This window comes from Dermacentor albipictus, chromosome 3 (assembly GCF_038994185.2).
Source record: "Dermacentor albipictus isolate Rhodes 1998 colony chromosome 3, USDA_Dalb.pri_finalv2, whole genome shotgun sequence".
Lineage (NCBI taxonomy): Eukaryota > Metazoa > Arthropoda > Arachnida > Ixodida > Ixodidae > Dermacentor > Dermacentor albipictus.
This window is the reverse complement of record NC_091823.1, coordinates 4,130,705-4,155,135: the sequence shown is the minus strand read 5'-3', so window position 1 is coordinate 4,155,135 and position 24,431 is coordinate 4,130,705. Positions and strand designations below refer to the sequence as shown.

The following is a 24,431-nucleotide window of genomic DNA, read 5'->3' as shown; positions in this document are numbered from 1 at the left end:
TCGACTTAAGGCTGGGTCTGCGCTGGCAAAACGAGCCCCGCGCCTTTCTTCGTGTGTGGTGTGTGCGTATGCGCCTGCGTGTGTGCGCCTCTTCCTTTGTGTCGTGTGAATCATTGCGCTTTCCATCCGCAAGTACGCAATAGCAACTCTCCTAATCTTCAACATGGGCGAATATACGAAAATCGGGATAACCTGCTGCCAGATCTGTTTGACTTAGCGCGGGAATTCAACTACGAGGCTCCTTGCTTTTCATCCCTCTCCTTCCAGGATAGCACCAAAAACATCTCACGATCACTTCTCTACCCTCAAAAATAAATAAAAACATACAGCAAGCCTGCCAATTTTTCTTCATCACCATGGTCGCAGACAGCACACTCTGTGCACCACGGTTAATAAAACACGTAAGGCATAACGCCTGGGTTTTAACGCCCGACTTGGCTCTTGGCTTTCACCAATATAATTCCGTATTTTTTCGACGTTCTATAAGTCTGCTAGAGATAGCGCTGAGGTACACGCTGAATGAAGATAAAAATAAAAACTTTAAATTTGTACACTCCGCGACACACAAAACGTAGAGCTAAAACTGGTATACGATGAAAACTTTTTTTACGCAATTGAAGTTTACGTCCCGAAGTTCTGACGTTTGCTTCTTTTAATTCGCAGCGACGCGACGTGGCACGAAGCTGCCTCACCATGGCGAGGGAAAACACGGCCATGGGGACGTGCAGCCGTTCGATTGGGACTCCATGTACAAGGAGGACAAGTTGCCGCTCATCAACGGCAGATGGAGGAAGCCGCATCAGCGCGTCTTCTCTATGAGCGGGTCTAAGGAAGCACTGGAGAGGACGGCCACCGAGCAGCAGCTAATAGACGATGAGCTCAGGATTGCTGAGATGAGGCACCGCCAGGAACAGGACGCTCGGAGGAGCAGCAGGGAGGATAGCGGGGCCGTTCGCGAGTCTGTGCAACGAGATGCACTGGAATCGGACACCGCAAACGAAGGCAACGATGTGCCGACGCCCGAACCTTTAGAAGTAGAGAAGCACGGTTTCTCGCATCACAGTGTCGCGACGTCGCATTCGGCCGACAGCTCACCACACTTGAAAAAGTATTACAAGTGGAAGGAGGACATCCCAAAGCACAGCAGCGCAAGGTACTCCGTATCGAGGCTGGCGAAGGGCCGCCATCCTTCCTCGGGAGAGCATGCGTCGTCCAGTACGTCGGCGGAGCAAGACGATCGCGAAGAAGACGTCGAGACGTCCACTGAGTCTTCAAGTACTCCGATCCCAGCGACCGGTTCTGCACCAAAGGAAGCTTGGCGGAAGCAGTCGGACATACCTGATTACTGGAGGAGCCTCTCTGGAGGATACAGTGCCGAGAGGCGCGGACAAGATCGTGGCCAGGCACTCAGCTCTGATAAAGAGGAAACGACGACTCACAAGACGGTCAGCCGCGCGTTCAAAAGGAGTTACCTTCATTCAGAGGACGACTATGATCTCGAGGATGACGATGACGACGACGACGACCGACTCGACACTACGCAGTACAGTTCCACAAACAGAGGCGACCTTAGTCCTTACGACGGTGAGGAAGGCCGCAGCAGATTTCCTCCGCGTACCGTGACCTTCGAAAGGGGACCAAAGGGCGATCGCGAACCATACGACCAGAATTCCGGCACCTCACGCCCGGTGGACTATTTCGGTCGTCCCGTGCAAGTGCTCACCGGAGAGAAAGCGCACCAGCAAGAGGCCTTGTTGCGGCGCCAGTACGAGATGGCCCAGCAGCACAAGCGCGCTAAGCTTGAAGAGTTCAGGGGTCGTCCGGAATCGACGGTGCGATTTGACCCTCCTCCGCCCAACAACGCTCCCGTGACGTCACGGCCGATTGACTACTTCGGCAGGCCCGTACAGGTCCACACAGGCGAGAAGGCTGCCCAGGCCGAGGCGCTTCTCAAGCGCCAGTACGAGATGGTCCAGCAGAGGATGCGGGACAACCAGTTCGAGGAGGCCCGCAAGCGTCCTGACGCCGAGTACTTTCCGAGGCAGGGAGTGAGCGAGGACGATCGGCGAGGCGACATTCCCGTGCGAGAACGAGGAGACAGAGAACCCACCCCGCCTCCTGCAAGGTACCTGGTCACGTCGAGGCCCGTGGATTACTTCGGCAGGCCAGTGCAGGTTCTTACGGGGGACAAAGCTGCCCAGGCCGAAGCCATGCTCCGGAGGCAGTACGAGGAGTACCAGGCACGGCTCAACAAGAGGCCTAGCGAGCCGGACTACGCTGAGGGCAGACCGGTCGAGTTTGATCGCAGGCCCGTGCAGCCCGGACCATCGAGTTCGCCCCCGTTCGACCACTTCGGACGGCCCGTGCAGGTTCTCACGGGCGAGAAGGCGGGCCAGCAGACCGAGTTGCTGCGGCAACAGTACGAGATGGCCCAGCGCAGTGGTTCGCTCCAAGAGGCGAGAGGCAGACCGACCGAGGAGGTGCACCACCGGCACCGGCACCACCACGGCCACCAGTGGAGCGAGCAGGGGACGAGCGGAGCGCTGAGACTGAGCCGAGAGGACATGGAGCTCATGAGCCGGCTGTCGCCGGAGCTGCGCGCCAGCTTTCTGAGGGACCTGCGCCAGGCCCGCATCAAGGAGGAGACCGACCCGGAGAGGGCCAACCAGTTCCTGAGCCGCTACCGCAGCCAGGCATCTCATCTTGCCAAGTGTAAGTAGGCCTGCTGGTAGCGACGCATCACACAAACTCTTAGCGAAAATTATTGCTAAACTATAAAACTGGCACAGTCAACCACAAAAGTTTACGGACCGCGGTATCTCAGGATACGTTCAATTTCCGAGCAGCCTGTAACAGTAGTCGGTAAAACCGAACATTACAATCTTGTTCCCATATACTGCAGAGGCTGCAAATGCGAATAGTAGGCTGCGTTGTGAGGCTGCGCAGATATTCAAGTTTTTCTCAGACTATATATGTACGTGTTACGTAAAATTTTGTGGTTGACTGTGCGACTAGTGCGACAGAACGGCACCCAGGTGAGAGGAAATGTGAGCAAAATACGCGCCCCGTATCAATTAGCATGCAACCCGTTTACTATCGACGTTAGGGACATTTCCCCCAAACGGTAGCTGCCTGTGCACCAAATGTCACTGACATTGAATGTAAAAACGCCTCATACCCGCATATCCATATATTAATGTCGGTACCGCCTTGGACAAGCAAGCGCGTTAGTGAATCAAATCGCTCGTCATAGCTTCACACTAAAGACCTTGTTCGAGCCAGCGAAAACAGTGAGCGCTCACGTGAACGGCTAGGATATACAAGAGCGTCGTGTTTTTTTTCTAGCTCAAGCCTGGGTCACCGCAATACTGCCGCAGCTCTTTTTTCTCACTTGAAAGCTTAGCAGACCAACGAACCGGTTCGTAGAACAATGTCTGTCTTTATGCCTCGTCGAAACCATAAGCATTATTGCCGGCAAAGGGAGGCGTGCTGAAAGAGTCCTCCTTGTTTAATAAACCCCCTGCCTGTTCAGAAGCCGACCCAGCGTATGTTTGTTGACGCTGCTCCAAACATGAGGCGGCGCAGGGACGTGGTTGATCTATGAGTCACGCCAGCCCAGGCTCCGAGAACTAAGTGTGCGCAAGGAATATCCGAACAAGCGCTACTAGTTTGGCAGGGGTGCTTGTTCGACTCTTGGTGTCTTCAGCTGGTTCACCCGGGATGTGCGCTGTTCTGGCTTCTTTTGTATAGCAACTTCTTTCGCTGATTGAGGGAATAAAATGTCTTCAGTAGCGCGTGCAAACATGCGAAAGATAAAAAGAAAAGTTGTCTTGAGAAACAATTTCCGAGCCGATGTCGCCAGGCACATGCCCAGTCTACCGCAGCCTGGTCGTTAAGTTCATGGAGCGAAACATTCCCCTTTCGCAAATTTCTGCCGCGTGTCAAAGTGTGGAAGCCACTAAGGCAGAAGCTAACCAACTGGTACCGTGTGAAATAAACAGGTGAGCAGAGCTTCTTCCCTTAAACTGTACGCGCTCATTTTGAGCTGAGCAATCAAAATCTATTATCAGTGCTTAACATGCCCATTGCTAAATGTAGCATTCTAGTGTCCTTGATTTCTTCGTTTAGAGCGACAGAAAATTGAATTAGTTGGTGAAAATTCATCGTTATTCGGACGTTAACGCTTTGTCAATCTGCAGCTGCTAAGACAGCGTTTCCTGAAACTCTTGTGTCTTTGTATTCGTTTCTAGATGGAAATAAATTATTATTATTACTATATTATTATTATTATTATTATTATTATTATTATTATTATTATTATTATTATAATTTGTAGCGTTCCTACTTAAAGGACACAGTAAACGTAAAGCATTGCTGTGGAACTGGCGTCCATCTTGTCTACCCTTTTATTCTCACTTCCTTCTTCTCTTCTCCTGAACCCAGACTCCTGCGCTTCTTCATCTTCTATTCCAAGGCTCATACCGCTTCACCCTTCCAGGTTTCTTTTGCTAACCCCTCCTGGGGTAATACTTGAAAACGTTTCCAATCGAAGCACATTCAACTGAGCCACGTTCGCCAATGTACCACACAGTCTTCAATATTCCTTTCTGAGTGGCCGTCTTTGTCACAGAGTAAGGACCATAAAATTTGGCATTGGATTCTCTTACTCCTTTCCTAACTAGAATGAGGTCGGTGACTTGAATGTCTGGAATATCTGAGCAATGTCTCTTGTCAAAATTTTTTTTCATTCGTTTACGGTACCTCTCCTCCTGCGATTTCTGTTTCCTTTCCTCGACGATCTGGAGATTTTCTAACAGCCCAAGTTCACGGTCCGCCTGAAGAATAGGGGTTTCTCCTGAAGAAGCGAATTGCGGGCTGCATCCCAAGCCGCTGGTGTAGGAGCGATTGTGATGTCTTACAGCTGCTTCTAAAGAGCATTTCCAACCACCAGGGAAACTATCGTACATCTTGATGTATTGTTTAACATCTCGTATAGCACGCTCTGCAAGCCCATTCGCTGCGGGATGGTATGGCGCACAGAACTGGATTGATATATTATGGTCTCGAGCCCATCTTGCTAGCTTTTCGCTCTTGAACGCTGGACCGTTGTCACATACAATTGTCTTGGTTGTCCTAAACATATCCCGTTCGAGAAGGGCGATGACACTATTCGCATCTTCTTTTCCTGCCCGTGCCGCGACCATCCTGGTGCATTCATCTATGGCCAGAAGAAAAGCTTGCGTTTTTCGGACTCCTTCTCGTTTCTTATTTAGCTCGGCGAAATCCAGGTGTATAACTTCAAAAGGCACGTTTGAGTGGCAAGGTATTATCATGGCGTCCGTAGGCTGCTTATATTTCACTTTGTTGATTTGACAAATGTGGCATGAACGAACGTATCGATTGACGTCGTCTTTCATGTGAGGCCACGTAAATCTCTTGACTAGCTTGTTGTAGGTGCGCCAAAATCCGTCGTGTCCTCCAGATTCTGGGCTATCGTGGTACAAATAAAGCACCCTGGAAACCAGCGTTGGCGGGACTTGATAGCGACCTTCCCTAAAAATCAATTGTTCAGTGCCTTCCCACAATTTAATTTCATTGATTTCTGCCGATTGTTCGTTGTTGGCCTGTATCATCAGTCTAGACAATGCATCTGCATCAGTCAAAAGGGGTCCAGGTCTGTGGGAGATGGTGAAATCGAACTGCTGCAAATAGTTCACCCATCTGGCGATACGTCCCTTAGGTTGGGTCATATTCAAGAGATGAGTGAGGGCTTGGTGATCGGTGAACAAAGTAAACTTCGCACCTTCTAGGTACGTACGGAAGTACTGAATTGCTTTGAGGACTGCAAGAGCTTCCTTTTCAGTAGTGGTGTAGTTGACTTCAGGTGGCTTGAGGGTGTAGCTGTAGTAACCTACTACGTGTCGCTTTTCTCGGCCGGATGCTTCTGGACATTTCTGGTACAAGACTGCACCTGTCCCATAGTGTGAGGCGTCGGTATTCAGTTCAAAGGGTAAAGTGAAATCTGGTATGCGTAGAATAGGGTCAGCAGATATTCTGTGCACCAGATCACGGTAGACTCTCTCACATTCCTCATTCCACTCAAATGGAACTTCTTTCTGTGTTAGGCGCGTGAGGCATCTTGTTTTGATGGCAAAGTCTTTTATGAAGGGCCTGAAATGTCCTGCTAATCCCAAAAATACACGCAATGAGTGTACGTCATATGGTTTTACCAGTTGGGATATCCTCTCGACGGACTCTTGTTTCGTGCTTTTGGTAGTCCCATCAAAGACTCTTCCAAGAAACACCACTTTTCTTTGAAAGAACGCACTTTTCTTAAAATTAACCTTGAGGTGTGCCAAGCTCAAGGCATTTAATACCTGGGACAGGTGTGCCTGATGCTCCGTCTCGGTTTTGGAGAAGACGATAATATCGTCTATGTACACGTTACAAAAGACACCTAGGAAAGGCTTCAGGACTTCGTTCATAATCTTCTGGAACCATGCTGGTGAGTTTTTCCAGCCGAAAGGAAGCCGGTTATACTCGTACAGGTCGAAGGGCGTGATAAAAGCAGTGTACATTTTTGTTTCTTCGGTTAGCGGGATCTGCCAGAAACCTTTGCACAAGTCAATACGTGAAAAACATCGGCAACCACCTGTCTCATCTATAATCGTGTCTATCTTCGGCATGGGAAATGGTATAAGTTCTGTCTGTCGGTTGAGAACCCTGTAATCTGTGCACAGTCTGAAAGTTCCATCTTCTTTCGGCGCAATAGTTATGGGAGAGGCGAAGGGTGACACCGAAGGCCGGATTATATTGGCGTCTAGCATTTCCTGCAATTCCTTCTTCAACCATATCTTGCGCTCTCTTGACATGTTGTAAGGTGATTTTCGGATGACGGTCTTGTCGGTGAGTTCGAAAGGCACCTTGTGTGACGTCATCGCCGGTGGATAGCTTCCTATGCATACTAGTTCAGGATAGGTCGTTGCAATATCCTCCGCGCAATTGACAACTCGCAGGTTATCCTTTCTATCCGGCTGTGTCTCTTGCCTTGATAGTCCTTCCACTAAAACCGCATCGTCCCAGTATACGTTGATTTTTAGTTTCTTTATATCTGGTCTGGATAGCAGAAAGTCATACGTCACCCCCTCAATCACCAGTACTTCACTCGCTATTTCATGACCTTGGAACTCGATGTTTACTGAGGCCCACTGATTATGCATTGTCACTTTTCCATCGTAGCCTTGCACCCGTAGTACTCTTCCACTATGCAGGTGACTTGCATCTACCAGCTTGGCATTTATTATAGACACAGAAGCACCGCTGTCAACCAAAGCCATCATGTGTCTGTTTCCCACTTTCACAGGGATGTGAAGTAGGCTAGAGCAAGTTAAATAAACAGTCTCAGTTGTGGTCATCGGGTCGGACTGATCACCCTTGTTTATCAGTTTTTTGTCGTCGGAGCCTCTTCAGCGTCCGAAAGTAGGGGAACAGGGTCGCTGTCGATGTTATGCACCCGACCTCTGGGAACGCGCCAACCCAAGCTCTCTGTGCCGCCTGCAAGGCGGCGCGGTTCTCGCTGATTACGGCTTGACCAATCCGTGCCGGACCGTGTGAAGTGACCGCTTGAGCTAGCGTTTATATTTTCTTCTGAAGTAAATGATATGTCGTGAAGGCACTCCAGGAGCCCGTCCATAGTTTTAGGTGACCGTAGTTGCACTTGCTTCAGGACTTGCGCGTGCAGTCCGTGCATTATTAGTGCTACTACGGCAGACGGAGGAAGCATAGGCTCGGCCAGCTTTAAAAGGCGGCATTTGTCAAAGAAATACTCTACGAGGGAGCCTTGCTTGAATTTGAAATTAAGCGCGGCGTCCCACCTTTGCACTGGGTTGCTTCGGAATGTCGTCAAGAATTTTTCTTTCCACTGATTCCAAGAGTTGCCAGCCTCTTCAATAATGTGCAAATCATACCACTTCCGTGCAACACCGCTTAAGTAACTACGCATGTTAGTAATCTTGTCCTCATTAGAGTGCCAGTTGTTCTTTCCAGCGGCATATTCATAGAATTCAAGCCAACCTTCTGGACTTGATGACATGCCGTCGAATGCATCAGGTTCTACAAATTTAGTCACTGGCTTCTCAGCGTTTAAAGAGCTTATAAGCGATGTCACCAGCTGGTTTTGTTGCGAAATCTGTTCTTGTTGTAGCCGAAGTGCTTTCAAAACGAGGCTCACCTCTTCCGTCGACGACTGTGATCCAGAGTCCTTCCGACGCATCGGTTGAAGAACTAATTCGTCGAAGATCACCAGAGGCAAGTTCACGTTCACAGCACCCTTCCGACGTAGTTCATCAGGGTCCATGGAAGCCTTCTCTAAAACCAGGTTCATGAGTTCTGCCGAGTTGAGTTCGCGAGGTAGTTCCACCGCTGGTTCATCTTCAGCTTGGTATCTCGAAAAGATGATCTTGTCCGCGGAGGTCTCCTCAAGGAAAAATCTCACCCACATGTTGGAGTTCGCTGTCGGCTGCGCCAAAATAATGTAGCGTTCCTACTTAAAGGACACAGTAAACGTAAAGCATTGCTGTGGAACTGGCGTCCATCTTGTCTACCCTTTTATTCTCACTTCCTTCTTCTCTTCTCCTGAACCCAGACTCCTGCGCTTCTTCATCTTCTATTCCAAGGCTCATACCGCTTCATTATTATTATTATTATTATTATTATTAGTAGTAGTAGTAGTAGTAGTAGTAGTGGTGGTAGTAGTAGTAGTATATTCAAGTTATAGTTATATATTGTTATTATTCAAGCTCATATTATAGTTTATCACGTTCGGACATTTCCATTGTGCGTCCCGATAAGTTTCGCCTTCCACAGTGACATGAATGAATCCTCTCGCTTTGCTTTCAATCGTGGTGATTATGTTGGTTTAGATGATTTCTTGTCCACCACAAATAGACCACTTGTCACAGACAGAACCAACGTTGATGACCAAGCAGATCAATTTACGAACCTTGTTTTGAGGAGTATGCGCAAATTCATTCCCTAGCGCAGTCCTAGATGCTCTGAATATCCCCACTGTTTCTCATCTGAACTTATAGACTGCCCTAAACTATAGAGATCGCGCGCACTCCAGATCCAGTAGTCGTGTGCCTAATGAGTAGAGAGAATTGAGGTTTTTTTCGAACTCCCTGTCTTTAAGCGGGATCACAACTCATATTTTGCGTTCTTAGAAAAGAGCACCTACGACCGGCGGACGGAATTTTCGAAGTATATCCCCAAGCGCTCTAATAAACGTGGAAGTGTTTTCGCTTTCTCGACTCTAGAGGTGTATAAGACCAAACAGTCGCGGATAGTTTCATTTCCCATTTGTCATCTTTATCTGAAACATCAGATTTTAACGCTGGTGTGAGTCGGCAGCGCACCACTGTGCCTACATCTAGCGCTGCGTTGTTGGCATCGAATCTCGGCCACGACGGCCTCAATCGGTGGGGGAAAATGCGAAAACACCGGTGTGCTTAGATTAAGGGGCACGTTAAAGAGCCCCAGGTAGCCCAAATTTCCGGAACCCCCACTACGGCGTGCCTCTTGATCAGATCGTGGTTTTGGCACGTAAAACCCCCTAATTTAGTCCTGTGTTTGTTATGAAAAGCTCATCAGCGAGTGCCCTAACTGCTTGAATCTTTCCATATCCTGCGGTCTTGATGGAATCCCCTCCCCGACGCTAAATGCTTACGACAGCATATTTGCACCAATATTGACACCTATATTTACGACTCTTTGAATACTTCCACTTTCCCTCACATGTGGAAAGCCTGCTCGCGTTTGTCCTGTATTTAAGTCTGGGTCTAAAGCTGATGTCACGAATTATCGCCGGATTTGTCTTCTCTGTGCCACGCCTAAGATTCTTGAGCTCGCTCTTCACAACATATTGTCTTTTACTCTGAAGAACTCACTGATTCCGAATCAGTATGGATTTCTCACCGGCCGCTCCACTATCACAAATCTCGCCAGTTTCATGACGCAAATATCGGCGCCGGCACTTTAAAGGGAGCAAGTTGACACCTCAGCAAAGCTTTTGATGTAGTCAGGCACTCACTGCCTCTGATCAAGCTTACGCACTTTGGTGTTGACTCGTTAATACTCAATCTCTTGCGTAGTTATCTTCTTTATAGAGCATGGTATGTTAACGTCAATGGTCAAACGTCTTTTTTTTATATAGAAACTGGTTGACATCCCTCGAGGATCAGTGTTAGGACCACTACCATTTTTAATGACGTTCTTTTCACTATTCGGAATCTTTCATTGCTTCTATACGCCGATGACATCAAGATTTTAATCGAAATTTACACAGTTGATGACTGTGATATCCTGCAGCGTGACCTAGATTTTTTTCCCAAATGGAGCAAGGATAACAGCCTCACCTTGAATGATGCTGAGACCAAAGTCATGACTTTCATTTCATATCATTTTTCATTGCTGAGATGGAGTTGTAACGTTAGTATTTTCGTTGTCTAAAAATGTTTATTTTTGCCAATTTTTAGTAAAAATATTGACGACATAAATAAAAAATTCGAAACCAACAGTCACTAGATCTTAAGTTCCTCTTTTAAATGCAGCATACGTCGCCAAATTTCGTGCAGTGGCTGCTGAGGAAAAGAAATTCTCCTTTTACATGTGTTTATATAGGAGCACCCGAGCTAAGGATTCCTCTTAAAGAGAGTCGAGCACATACTTCACTTGCTTGCGACTTAAATTCCCGAGGGACCGCTATGAAATATTTGGTTTTGAGCGTCCATATTTGTCACCATGCGCTAACGCTACGTGACACCTCAGGTTCTACGCCTTGCCCTTCAAACAATCGGCGAGCCTCGTACATATTGTTTACATGCCTTTCAGAAAGTGGTCTAACAGAGAAGATTTCCCTAAAGCTAGCTTTGCGATTAGTAAGCTTTGAAATATTTGCCATTGTCTCACTTCTATAAATAATTTTGAGGCTCAAACACACACTTTCTTGAAATATTCCCCATTTTCCTCCACTATCCCTTGGAATTAGCCAATGCAGCCCCTTACTCCTCCCTATACACAATATCTGCTTTTCAATAAAGAGCTTCTCTCAATATCTCATGGTTGTTATAGACGTAGCGTAGAAATACTCTACAACTCAGTGTTAGCAAAAGTTGTTTATTTTTCCAAAGAATGGTGCAACTACCAAAAATTACCGAAAACCTTAAAGCAGGACTCAAAAACATTCTTAGCACTTAACACCAAACGTCTAGACATTTACTATTACGAAGGTTGCTTGAAAGAAATAATGAACGACAAAATTGATATCTTTTACAGGAAGTGCCACCTTATCGCCGAATGTCAATGTAGAATCGGTAAAAAAAAGCTTTCAATTGAAAGTATTTTGTTAGCACTGAAGAAAGTGAGACACTAAATTTTATTGGATAAAGGTTTTCGACATTACCAATTTATTTAGTACAACATAGACCTTTTGTTACGCTTCTAACCAAACGTAAAGGTCGAGTAGGTTTTAGACCCACTCTCACATCTGTATGTCTCGAAGTGGCGTACACATCCTGTTTTGTTATATCGTGCACGAGGCTACTATTCAGATATTGTACATGGTCATGGTCCGGCAGTTTCGGTAGAACATATCCTCATCAAATGTTCAGTTTTGCCAACATTGGGCGACACATGGTGATCGTCTTGACGTTTAAAGAGGTGGCCTTTATCTGTGAAGCAATTTCTCGGTCTCTTGTCCTGTCCTTATAAACAAAGGGAAGCTATGATAGCTTTGTGCGATGTTCTTGTTAGTAGTGCCTTCATTAGTTACAATTAGTACCACTTGAGTGGCGTATATGTTTTCCTATCATTACATCGCTATTATTTATCTTGGCTTTGATATTTCGCGTGCGTTTCCTTATGTCAATTTGTTACCATTATAACTTTTCCGCGTTAGTGGCTTTTTTGCACTTTCATTTGAAGCGAACTATTTGAAAAACGAATAAAGGCTACTGGCGGTTGTCACAGGTCATTCGCTGACTCTGTACTGCGCATGATTTGCGCAGATGTAATGTTTTTTTCGTATGTTTGTGGAGTGCATGTAGCGCGTTTCTTTCACTCTCAGGCAGGTCTTGCCTGTCGTGCCACGCCTCTGTAAATCTGAGGGGCGGGAGTAGAATCGGACCTGTGCCTTCGACCACCGCAGCCCACCAATGCTCCGACCACGATCCCGCGCGCACATTTCACTTGCCGAAGCTCACTACAAGGCTTTCTGTGGCCGCACAGCCAAAGCTACGCGCACGCACGTGCTTCTGCTTTTATTGCGACAGAAATTACATGGACACACCAGGCGCATTTCTGCCGTCGCCGTGATGTTCAATATAAATTCCAAGGGCGATAACACCGTCAGCGCGCGCCTTATGCTGTATGTGCGAGCGAAAGCATGCGAGGGGAGCCGACGATCTCGGCTCAATCTATCTCGCGCGAGAGGGACGAATGCGAAGAGGAAGCGCGCCGTCTTCTTTCGCGCACGAGTCGCCTAACGTTGCGAGGCACCGGGGGCAGGGGAGGGAGGGTTGCTAGCACCAGGGTGATCTGGGTTGGGTCTAGGTGCGTCGACGGCTCGTAGCTTTGTGCGTCCTGTGTGTTCTCGGTGCTCAGTTTCCGTTGACGCGACAGACAGCACGAAGGTCGCTTCCCTCGCTGCTGCTGCCGCACTTCCTGATGTCAGCGTTTTGACGGCGAGTGTCCGCTGTCATCGCGTTCGATATGAACAGGTTTGCTGTGCGCGCTGACGCCATGCTTGTTAATTTAGTTGGCAAGCGAATATTTACAAGTTGATGCGGCCAATAAAAGTACTATCCATACTTCATAAGGTTGTCTGCTAATTTGCTATCGCAATCGATGCTTGGCCGTGCTGCCGAAACTTGGGACTTTTAAGGCAAAAGCCTTAGATCTCAATGTCTTAAGGTCGCGTTGTGAGTTACAGAAAATGCTATCGCTCATACCCCCTTAAGGAAGAAGCTACAAGCGCTCAGCGAAGCGAAGCGAACAGTGCGTACATTCATTGAAACCAGCCAATACAACACACAGAACAGCAAACGTTTCAAAAAATGGAAACAGCAGCGCCGGAGGAGTGTTCTGAGGAAGGGCGACGGAGTATAGGACGGAAATATCAGTGGCGGCGCCCGTAGAACGTTGTGGAAACGGCAGCAGCACGCTCGCAGCAGCGCGCTCGCGCGTTGTATACGTCGCCACGTGAGCTCAGAGCTTCATTCCACATCACTGTGGGGGACGACCCACAAGGCCCAAGTCGCGGTCGGGGAATACCGAGAAAGTACGCCACGGCGGAAGTGGCTAGAGCAGCTCGAAAAGCCGCTCGTAGTAGCCGCCGTTCTGGAGGAATTGACTGTGGCTAAAGCTGCGGCAGCGGCCCGACGAGAGCAACATGCTGCCACTAGTTCAACAGCAGACCAACAGAAGGTCGAAATAGGCCTTGGCCTTCACATTCTAAGAAAGTTCTAAGCATCACCTGTAATTTTTTCACTTATTACGCTAAGTAGTGGCGACGTTTTGCTGGCAAGACCAGGCATACCAGACATAGACACCAGAAAGCCAAAACTCGCAACAGCAAGTAACGGAAATCCTTTTCCTAAGCAAGCTGCTTAATTGTTAAATCTTGAACAGAAATTTAAATAATAAGTGGTACGATTTATTTTGCACAAAGCTTCAAGTTGCTTGTATCGTGGGGTTCATGCGCATGTTCAGTAAAAAAAAAAAGAAAAGGAAATGAAAAAGAGTGCACTTCATCTTCGTAGCCTTGGATGCGTTGCCACAGAAAGTAGTCATGTGGCGCTTGCGTTCACGCGTGCCTCACGGGTTTCGTGATCTTTTCTCGTGACAGCTCGCGCTTTGAGACGCCGTGCTAGACTTCACCGCCCGTTGTATCAGCCCACATTTGCCAGCACTTTCCTCGTAGCAGCTGACGCTACGTAGAAAGAAACTCCGCGACACTGCTTGGCCTTCATGATTGGCCCATGCCGAAAATGTTTCAATGTTTCATGCGATTTGGAAGTTTGTATGCAATGAGTCGAAATTAACTCATATTGTTATTATGATCGCCGGAGCGCAAATGACATGGCTGTTTTAACACACAACACATGACATAGCCATGGGTATACGTACGAGTGCATAACACGTAGTCACTGATCACGTCACAGTCCTTGTTTCTCTCACTTGTAAATCGAGAGAAACAAGGACTGGATCCTAAACAAGGATCCTAAACAGTGCGCTGGATCCTAAACAGTGCGCAGCTCGTGTTGAACGACCCGAGTATAAGTCATACCGCCGGCGTCACATGACTGTTGTCGCCGTCGTGTTAGTGCTCTGATAAAACACACGCTAGTATTATACAGACAGCTGTTCGTATTGCACAAACACGTTGGTCCACAGGATAAATCTTTGCGTAATCACAAAGAATTTTGCTACTAGCAAACTGCTTCGCGTAAAACCGATATCCGCAGGGCATCGGATCTGTTCAATTTTGTATATTAGTTCAATTTTCCTGTTTTTGTTGTTAAGTCGTGTAGTATATATATTGTATGTATACACTTACGATTTTAAAATAAGGAGCTCTTTAACAGTCTAACTTGCGACACTTTGACAGGTAATAAACTAAAACACAAACATACGCAGTTCTGCTTGAGTACGCGGTTTCAATATGTTGACACAAATGGTTGTCGAAATAAAACAAGAAAAAGTGCGGAAAAAGTAAATGATAGATTATAGAACGTGAAAGGTAATCCGTCCATGGGGGAAGGAAAACTGAGGAGGGACCCTGACGTCACTCTTTGGGAAGCTAAGTGAAGCCCGAAGTTGGCGTTGGTCATGGCGTGCTCCGCCTATCGGGCCAGCTCTCCTCTGTTCTTTACATTTCTCGCGAAACCACGCTGCGCTGCGTGCAACCGGGCTGCTCGGACGCGTGCGCTCCGCAGAAATACTAAACAAAAGGATGCAAACGCGATGTCTCATCGCATTACCACTGCCGAAATCATGTTGAAAGAAGTTCATAATGAACTTCGCAAATTGGGCTGTGGGGTCGAATCGGCTACTTTTACCGGCTTTTATAATAATAAACATGCCGTATGATGCCAGCCAACTGAACTGTTCTCATCAACCGCAGGTACGGGCCGCTGGCAAGTTCTTGCGTGTTTTAAAAAGAAGACACCTGCCTTCTACTTACTGTTCTCTGCTTGGGCTTCCTGGGGCTCTCAGACGAACTTGCGAGCTAGATGTCTGGCGATACGAAAAAAATGTACGCATTCTCACTGCACCGCAAGAACGCCCTGGAGACACTTACGACACACCGACCCATTTGCGATCCATTTGGAGTTTATGAGCGCAAACACATATTCTCGCTGTGGCTTGAGGTATTGTCGTGCTTTATTGAACAAACGTCGGGTGGCCGCGCATCACTACGACAGCGCGCCGGCGACGAGGCAGAATGTCATTTCCGACTCCGCGTTTAGATTCATTGACTGCGGCCTGAGGTGCCTTGTTCCCACGGTAAGTGAAGCTTCACGGAACCAAAGTTTTGCGATAGCCGGCGCACGGTGCAGAACAGTACGCGCGTAGAACCGGCCTACGTGCGACCATGTAACATCCGTTTGATGTGTTCATGGACGTACGTTCTGTGGAGCCTTGCTCACTCTTGCAGCGCATCCGCTAGCACTCACTTCCCTGCGCTTCTCGCGCGCACTGATAAGATACGCCTGCGGTAGGGAGGATTTGTTCCCTAAGTCAAAGCAGCCGCTTCTTTTCTGTCGTCCAGGATGAAGCGTCGGCTGGCAGGCGCACGGTGCTGAGGGCAGCAAAATGCACATATTCTGCGTAAATCTCTCTATACCCCAACAGCCCCGACACAAGCCTTAATCAATACATCATTACGTTTTCTTACGTATAATCACAGATGTCACAGTTTACCGGCACTTGGATTTGATTGACGCTGTATTTGGCATAGCTAGTTACCACTTTCATTGGTCTTATTAGGTGAAAGGTGCTTTTTGCAAGCTACAATATTTGCTGCATCCCCCCACCTTCTCTTCTTTTCTCGGATGTACTATGCTCGGCAAATTGAACACCGACTACTTTACTGTATTGATTTCTGCATGTAGACTTTCACGGACGCACGATTGAGAACTATCCACACATGTCTTCTACACGCAGCTCTGTCGACAGATGAGGACAGCACCACCGCGGATCCCGGCGACGACGATGACGATTACGACGACGACGAAATGCTCGGCGATCAAGCCTCGGAAGACATCCCGCTCACGACGGTGAGCACTGAGGACACTTCGTCCGAGTCTTCCGAGTCCAAGAACGTGTCCAGCAAGCACTCGTCGAACAAGGCCACGTACGACCAGAGCTGCCTGCAGGACCGGAGGCTTGGCCGCTCTTTCCTCAGCGCACCCAAGGTGAAGCACGCGTACGTGTACAAGTACGAGCGCAAGGTGCTCGCCAAACCACCGCAGAGCCACTACGTGCTGGCCCGCTACAAGTGTCTGCTGGGCTACAGGCTCAAGTATGTCAAGGCGGACGCCCTCTATTGCCGGCATCGGCAGTGGATTGGCGAGCACCCGACGTGCGTCAGGAACGAGAGTTAAGCGGCCATGACCGCACTTCGTCTGAACCGACGGCATACTTACTAGCGGACGTACCACGACAAAAGCGAAAGAAGCGCCTTTGGTACTGCCGAGAGTCGTATACGAGTTGGCTGCTCCTGACGTGACTTAACGCCGCTGCGTTAGACTTAGCATTCACTGCCCCAGACTGGGAGGAAGCCCATCCTGATATGCGTCAAAGGTATACGAGCTTCTTATTCTATTTCTTTCCCTTTACGCACCGCCGCTGTCCCAAGAAAACCCGCCTTTCTTTTGCTTGTACGCGGCCTAAATGCCTCGCGGAATCAGTTGGCCGTAGCCATTCGCCTCGCCCTATACGCGTGTGAAATTGACACACGAATCGTGTTTGGTCAATTCACCGTGTGCTCAGCGGTACATCCTACACATCGCTCGGCTAGAAGTGCGTATGGAAATTGCTGAAAAGTTTAAAGGATGAAAAAAAAAGGAAGCCGAATTTGCTCTAGAGATTCTACTTAAAGCTCCTGCGTGGTTGTATTGATTTCTGGCTGAATAATTGGACAGACAAGATAGAGTCCTTTCGACACTTCCCACACTGCGCTGGGAATTGGTAGCCTGCATTGTGCACCAGGTTATACCTCATATTTTAAGCACTTTTTATCGGCAATCAAAAAGCTCCGGCGATAGCTCTCGTTGTTCATTTTCCTACTACTTACTTTGTAAAAAGCCCAGCTTCCTTTGGTACGTTGATTGAAAAGAGCGAGCACTTGCCAGAGCTTTATCGCACCGGTGACTATCGCAAAGAAACGTTTAGAAGAAGCTTTTTGTGCCAAATGAAGCGTAGCGTTGAAATTGTAGAAAATGTGGTCGTTATGTTAATCTGTTTTTCGCATAGTATAACACGTTCAACACAATTTCATTCATGCCTGACAGAAGCACGGCGCTAAGCGAGTACTAACAAATCAGATCATGCCTGTCTTGACATCATGTGGAGTTTGGTCGGTGCGTCGGCAGCATTTTAAATGACTCCCTCACAGTACTGGCGAGCTCACACTTAAAGAACGACAGTGAACTGGTGCCTTGGTACAAATCAAGCACGTGTACAAACTTTATAGTGATTGGGCCTTCGCAAGACGGAATGTGCAGCGTAAAGGGTCACTACAGCTTGGAACAAACACCGTGCAGCGGTTGCTCTGTTACGTTTTATATTCGTGCATTTAGCAATGCGCGAGGTGCCTTCGAGAAACCACCGTCTTCAGCTACTCTGCTTGGCTGTGCCCGCATAGCGTGGACGGTGTAACCGAGCAGCGTAAAGTAATATTTTCTTCAAACAGCGAGTTCTGAACGAGAAATTCCGCGCTGCGTCAAGTGCGATAAACCATTGCCCCATTCTTCATTCTTATGCTGCCTTTATTTTATTGCCCTTTGTGACATATTCCTTGCGTGCTTTCATTTTCATGCATGCCTGGCCATTTTTGTAGAAAGTTCGTGTTAATGTGTGTGCATAGTCTGTGCTGTTGTTTTATTAGTGCAAGTGTTATTTATACGGGGTCCTCGTCTTCCATGTATATAAACGAGCACAGGGTCACTTCCTGATACTTTCCTGTTTTCAAAATGTGCTGACATCTTGCTTTGCTCTTCTTTTTTCATCGAAGCAACGAACTGCCTGTCATTAGTTTGTATCAACATGCCAAGCGACGCAAAAATATGTATTTATTTACACTCAAGAAATGTATAATATGTCCCGCGAAAAAAATAAAGAGCTTGTAGTTCGCTCCGTTTGTCCCCGCAGCCTGTATTTTTTGCGCTAGCACCGATTAAGCATCACACTTCGAACGGGCGCAACGCAGGTGTGTGGGTCGCAAAAGGAATTGGTGACGCAGGCGTTTTAGCCAAACTTGAGAATCCTTAACATGTTACCCGGCTTGTTGGTGTATAGTAGCAAATAAAGATTGCGACGACCCCAGAGGCGTGTCTATACCTTAGTGGTCGTCTGTTTCGTAAAGGGCGTTTCCGTGCTGCCTAAAGAGAAACATTTATTTCAGGAACAGAATAGGCACAAGTCGGTAAAGCTAAGAAAATTGTATTGCCAGAACACGACTGTGACTGAAGCAAAATGCCTGTGCAGAACCACTGTCAAGTTCAGCCAGTTGGATGTGAATGTTCTACCACAAACCTTGACAGGGACTAGAATAATTATAGGAAAAAAGAGAACTACAACAAAAGCGCAGTTGATCAAACCAGAGCCGGAAAGCTACGTCGAGAAAGAAAGAGCATGCGTCGACGCGAACGTTTTCGAATGTTCATTAAAAAAGTTGGAACTCTATCGGTGGACTGTCTTTGCCTAATTTCTCTTCGAAATGAGATATCCGGTATACCCGGGTGTCGTCATTCGTCTCAACACTCAATGTCAACGCTGGAACGTGTGGGGGCCCAAGGAGATCCGGAATAGCATGGCGGCAGCGACAGACAAAAAATGAGGAGACAGAAAAAGTAAGTATGGTGGGAATCTTTAGCCCGCGAGATAAAATATAAATGCATGGAGACTAATAGATGGTTTTCATTGACAAGCGCTGCACCGATCTTAATCAGTTCTATTGTGTTTAAAAGATTAAATATTTGAATGCATTTGAAATAAATTGAAGTATTTGAATTTACCTTAAATATGAGAATTGTTGGCCCAGAGATAAAGCCTTCTAAGAAGCAGCAACATGGCATTATTTGTGCGTATAATGGGGTGCGCTTTACTGGCGTTTTTCTGTGTATTAATGTTAATGCGGTACCATTTTACAGAGCGTTGGTGCGCTTCGGCGATACGAATGCGTAAAAAAAAAAAAATCGGCGGATCCCACGCACTGTGGGAATCGATGTAATCGAAGCTTTGCATGACGTTTGCTTTGGTTGACGATAATTAGCGGTGATGTTCGCAGCGAATGTATAATTTCTTCAGTATTTAGTCCAATACGAGAGTGGTCAGCTGATGTTCAACGTTAGCTTACATGCACTGTTGCTGTTTGCCTGTGTAGTCCACAGAACACAAAGGGAGACGTGTGTACTTGAGGTGCTCTTGCGTCTCATTGTTCATAATCACCGAGAGGGTTGATTTGAGCATTGCCTCACATGGCACATCGCATCGTGGCAGAAGCGTTAAACTATAACTGAATTATGGCGCTGTACGTAATAGGTAAGCGAATTGTATGTACACTGTTATGACTGACCTGTCAAGTGTAAGAAACGTTCCGGCGTGCATTTCCATTCCGAGATCATTGCCCTCTTCCCCAAGAAAGCGTCACCCCTTTACGCCCTTAGCAGACTCAAAGGGAAGGACGAAGAGGCGAAGAGCTCGTACACTTCTAAAACTGACAAGGATACTTACACAGGTTCCCCAAGTATACCAAGAAGACATCGATGACCACAAGACCGCGAGGGGTTATCTAATACCATCCTGGCCCCCCGGTTACTCAGAACCGCTCGAGACTCGGATAGGGCCACAACCATGTACCAATAAAATCAATACATTCTTCTCTACTTTTTTTGATCATCGCAACACCCGCCTTTGTCGTCGTTTCCCGATTCTTGCGGTGGAGACCCACCTCACCCGGTCGACACTGTATCCGATGAATGGCAGAAATGGGATACTCCACCCTTCGTCCTGGCTTTAGCAGAATGGTGAGCGCTTGACTTCCCGAATTTTCCAGGTTTTAGCTCGTGTGTTTTCTAAAACGGCAAATTGGTTTCTGTGCGTGCAGGCTCTTGTTGAAAGCTTGCACACGTCACAGCAGAATCAGAAAGTTCTCGTTCGGGATAGACCATGGAATTAAGCAAACGAAGAAAGCCCCAGTTGTTGTTACTACGTGAAGAGCTGGGAATTGAGGTGTGGAAAAGCCAAAGAGCCAAAAGCTTACTGAGGCGACTGGGAAGTTCGTCTTAAGTACAACTTTTCAGAAGCATGGGATGAGATAGAAAAAAAAGTATTTAAAATACGAAAAGTATTCTAAAAGGAAAACCTCAGTTCCCTTCCACTTTCTGAAGAAGGATGACCAGCGAAGCTGTGCATCTGGGCCTTTTAATGGCGAACTGCATCTCCGCCGCGGGTTGCCCCGGCATTGCACTATCATCTGGATCGGCCCACGTATGGGGAGTGCTTAACGCCTGCTTCACCTACGCCGCGGGTCGGCCCGGCATTGCACTAACCCCGGGATTGGCCCACGTATGGGGAGTGCTTAACGCCTGCTTCACCTCCGCTGCGCATCGGCCCGTTATTTCTCTACCTCCGGGATCGGCCCACGTATGGGAAGTTTTTTTGCTTACGACACGAAAATTTCCTGGGACGGTAGAGGTATAGAGCTTCGCGGTAAAAGGAGCTGAGAAAGCTGAACAAAACACTGCGATAGAAAGGGGGAGAGCTGAGAAAGCTGAACAAAACGCTGCAGAAGAAAAACAAGGAGCTGAGCAAAACGCGGTAGAAGAAAGGCATAGAGGTGATCAAAAGGGAGTTGCAGAGAGAAAGGAACGAGAGGAACAGGGAGCTCACGAACTAAAATAAACGAACTAGATGTGCAGCGAGATCTGGCCAGGCAACCAGCAAATCACATCTCAATAAATGAAAAATGTTCATGTGAAGGAGTGAAAATAAGGGATCTCATGCCGTCGTACATGGTAAACAATGAGATGAATTTGTTTCTCGTTACTTTTGAAGGAACCTGCGAGAAAAACGGGTTGGCACTAGAGAGTTAGCCACAAGAAATTCTGACCGTTCTTCCTGGCGAAGCAATCTAAATAATTGCAAGGCTAACGCACATGACTATCAGATGGCTATCAAATATCGGCTCTCAGCAGAGGCTTTCTGTTGTCGTTTTCGGGAGACAGCTAGAGCGCCGGGCAAATCTTTTGAAGATTTCGCTTATAAGCTGAAAACCAACTTAATTGAGTTGCTAAAAGGGGAAGATGCATTGGGTTGTCACGACAAGGTCGGTGACTTAATCTGCATGAAGCATTTCTATGCGTCCTTGAGAGAAGAGATGCGGCTTTGGATTCAAGATAGGTTGGCCAAAAGAGCTTGGAATGTGTAATGCTAGCAGTAGAATTCGCTGCACGTCTTGTTTACGAGAAGACGCGTGTCAGGCCATTCACTAAATTCAGCAAAGAGGAAAATAGGCTCCACATTCACCACGAAAAAGCAGGAGGTGGGACAAAACACGTCCAGCCTGATAATTCAGGAGAGAATAACGCCGCAGTAAGAGACGAAAAAACAAACAAACAAAAGGCGTTTGACACAAGAAAACCGGTCATCTGTTTCCGTTGCCAGCAACCTGGGCACCTTGCCATCGGCTGTCGGAAGCCTAAAATTTTTTTTTCTTTCGTGAATGGCGACGATGAGAACTTGGCCCTCTTAGAACTCTACATTCGCGACTTAGTAGTGAATGGAATATATAGTAAGGTACTTAGGGGTTCAGCTGCAACAATGGAGGTTGTCCACTCTGCGTTTCTGAAACCTGAGGATTTCACCGGGGAATATGCATGTATCCGGCATCTAGTCGAGAAGAATAGTATTTGCTTGCCCATAGCTAGCGTGAAGATTGAAGTGCCACAGCAGCAGTGTCGCCAAATGTATCGAGACATTATCCCGACTTATCTTCATATATATATATATATATATATATATATATATATATATATATATATATATATATATATATATATATATCGCGGCAAAAGAAGAGAGCAATTGCGTAGCAAGAGTAGAGAGTGACTATTCCAGAGGACGTTCCTTGCGGACATGAGGCTTGTTTAAGTAGCCGCAGAAAGGTCAAGGAGGCGCTGAAAAACTCCCTCATACCTGCGCACTTGAGCGACGTTCCGGAAGCGTCAAAAGCAGAGGAGAATGCCGTGGTGGTCAAGCAGGGCAGGAACCCGGCGCTCAAGGATTTCAAAGGCACATTCGACCACCACCTCGCATGGCAAAAATTTTCGAGACGGCGCAAGTTAAAACGAGCGAAGTATTCAGCGCAGCGAGAAAGACGTCACACCGCAGCCCGTAAGACAAGGGAGCCAGCTATCGCGTAAAGCTTCAAAAGGTTCGTTATGACGGTTTAGAAAACGGAGGCGTCGCCTAACAACAAAGGAGGACGCGTCCCTGCGAGTAGGGGTGCGACTGAAAGGTTCAACCTGGCTGTGATATGCATGTACGAACAGGGCCAGTCAGACAGTCCCTGCAGTGGAATGCGCCGCGAAAGTGAGGGCAAAAGGGAGGCGATCCTTCACGTGTTTACGGCCTCTCCTTCAGGGACAACAAAGCAAGCCGCGGGCACACAAAGTGGCAGGCGACGACAGAGGGCAGTGTATGCATGACGCCTTAGGTTGCTCTCGGCGAGGTCGCAGAGCTGTCAGAGAGCGATCCAATTCGAGTGTGCATTAAGAGGTAGAAGCTAAACATTTCGATAGAATTGCCTGTCTGGTTGGGAAATTGATTAGGACTTTCTGACTGACTCCAACCAAATAACTGAATTTTATTAGCCCAACGTTTCGGAGCCCATTCGGCTGCTTCTTCAGGGGGTTGTTGTTCGGGGGATGGCGGTGTGCAGCTTTTAAAGGGTCTTTTGTAAAGAAAGGAAGGGGGAGCATGGAAAGTGGGGAGACACTTCACAGACGGGAAGGTGGAGAGAAACAAAAAGGGGTGTGGGGGTTGACGGCTGCCGTAGTGCTGGCGGGCTGGGAAGACCGGTGCTGGGGAAGCTTGGCCCGCGGGAGTGCCGCTGTTGGGAGGCGAGGGGTGGGGGAGGTGACAGGGCCGCTTCGACGTTTTTGTGTTGGTGAACCGAGCGGGCGTCTACCTGGCTGGGCATCTTTCTTCTTTTCGTCATGTCGCCAAGGCCATGGACATACACCGAGGGTAGGTTGCCCTTCATGCGGTTTATGTTACCCCCCGTATTCTGAATGTGTCATGACTCCAGTAGTAGTCTCTTCCGCGAGTTCGTCTCATTTTGAAGGATTTCAGTCTCCTGGAAAGCAATTTTGTGGTCGGCGTCTTCCGAGTGTTCGGCGACGGGGCTGCGTACACGCTTGAAGGTTCTGACGTAGTTCTCGTGTTGTCTGGTCCTTTCTTTTAGATTTTTGGTTTCCCCGATGTACGACGCCGGACAGTCGGCACAGCTGATTTTGTAGACGCCTTGAGTTTTTTCTTTTGGTGGACGATGCAGTTAATTCAGTTATTTGGTTGGAGTAAGTCTGAAAGTCCTAATTAAGAGGTAGTAATTGTAGAGTTAGGCGCATCCATAAATTTCTTGTTTGTAAATATAGCGCGATAACATTTTTTAGTTTGTTAGCTATTAAGAACTTATTAGTTTGTTGCCAGGGTTTCCGTTACACTCAGAATTTGTGTTTATTGTTTGTTGTACGAGCCAGTTACAAAAATTCGCAGCCAGTGTTGCGGCGATGGTGACTAGTGGTCGGCCTGATTTTTGCAGATAAGCTTTGAGATTGGAGATTTCTTGAAACAAGCCATTTTGGGTAACTCAATGCTTAGAGAGCAGAGTAGGTGCGCATATCGGTCACCATTGCAGAAATTTGATTTGCTGAAGGTCGTTTGGAGACATAAACATTATTTTTTTTGTTCTTGCGCGAAGACAGTGTCTTTTTTACGTTTTAAATGCCACTTAATGGATCAGTTTAATTCAGAGTTGAAGCGGTTAACAGAGCCCAACACGTTTTGCATTAAAGGCACTGGTACTGGAAGGTAGCATTGACCGAACGAGTTACTAACTGCACGGCTTTTATCCGTTTGATCATTTTCAA

At 47.4% G+C, this 24,431-nt stretch overlaps 2 protein-coding genes across 2 annotated transcripts in view; one reads left to right on the top strand and one right to left on the bottom strand.

The window, feature by feature from the left end:
• Nucleotides 1-18,414, top strand: part of LOC139057178 (uncharacterized) — a 64,056-nt gene extending 45,642 nt beyond the window's left edge. Inside the window, exons 3-4 of the mRNA XM_070534981.1 lie at nt 664-2,712; nt 16,222-18,414. Coding sequence (XP_070391082.1) covers nt 664-2,712; nt 16,222-16,661 — 2,489 coding nt within the window. The 3' untranslated portion in view covers nt 16,662-18,414. The remainder of the gene's footprint in view (nt 1-663; nt 2,713-16,221) is intronic.
• LOC139057176 (signal peptide, CUB and EGF-like domain-containing protein 2) overlaps nt 1-24,431 on the bottom strand; it is a 208,132-nt gene that overhangs the window by 11,948 nt on the left and 171,753 nt on the right. The window lies entirely within an intron of this gene.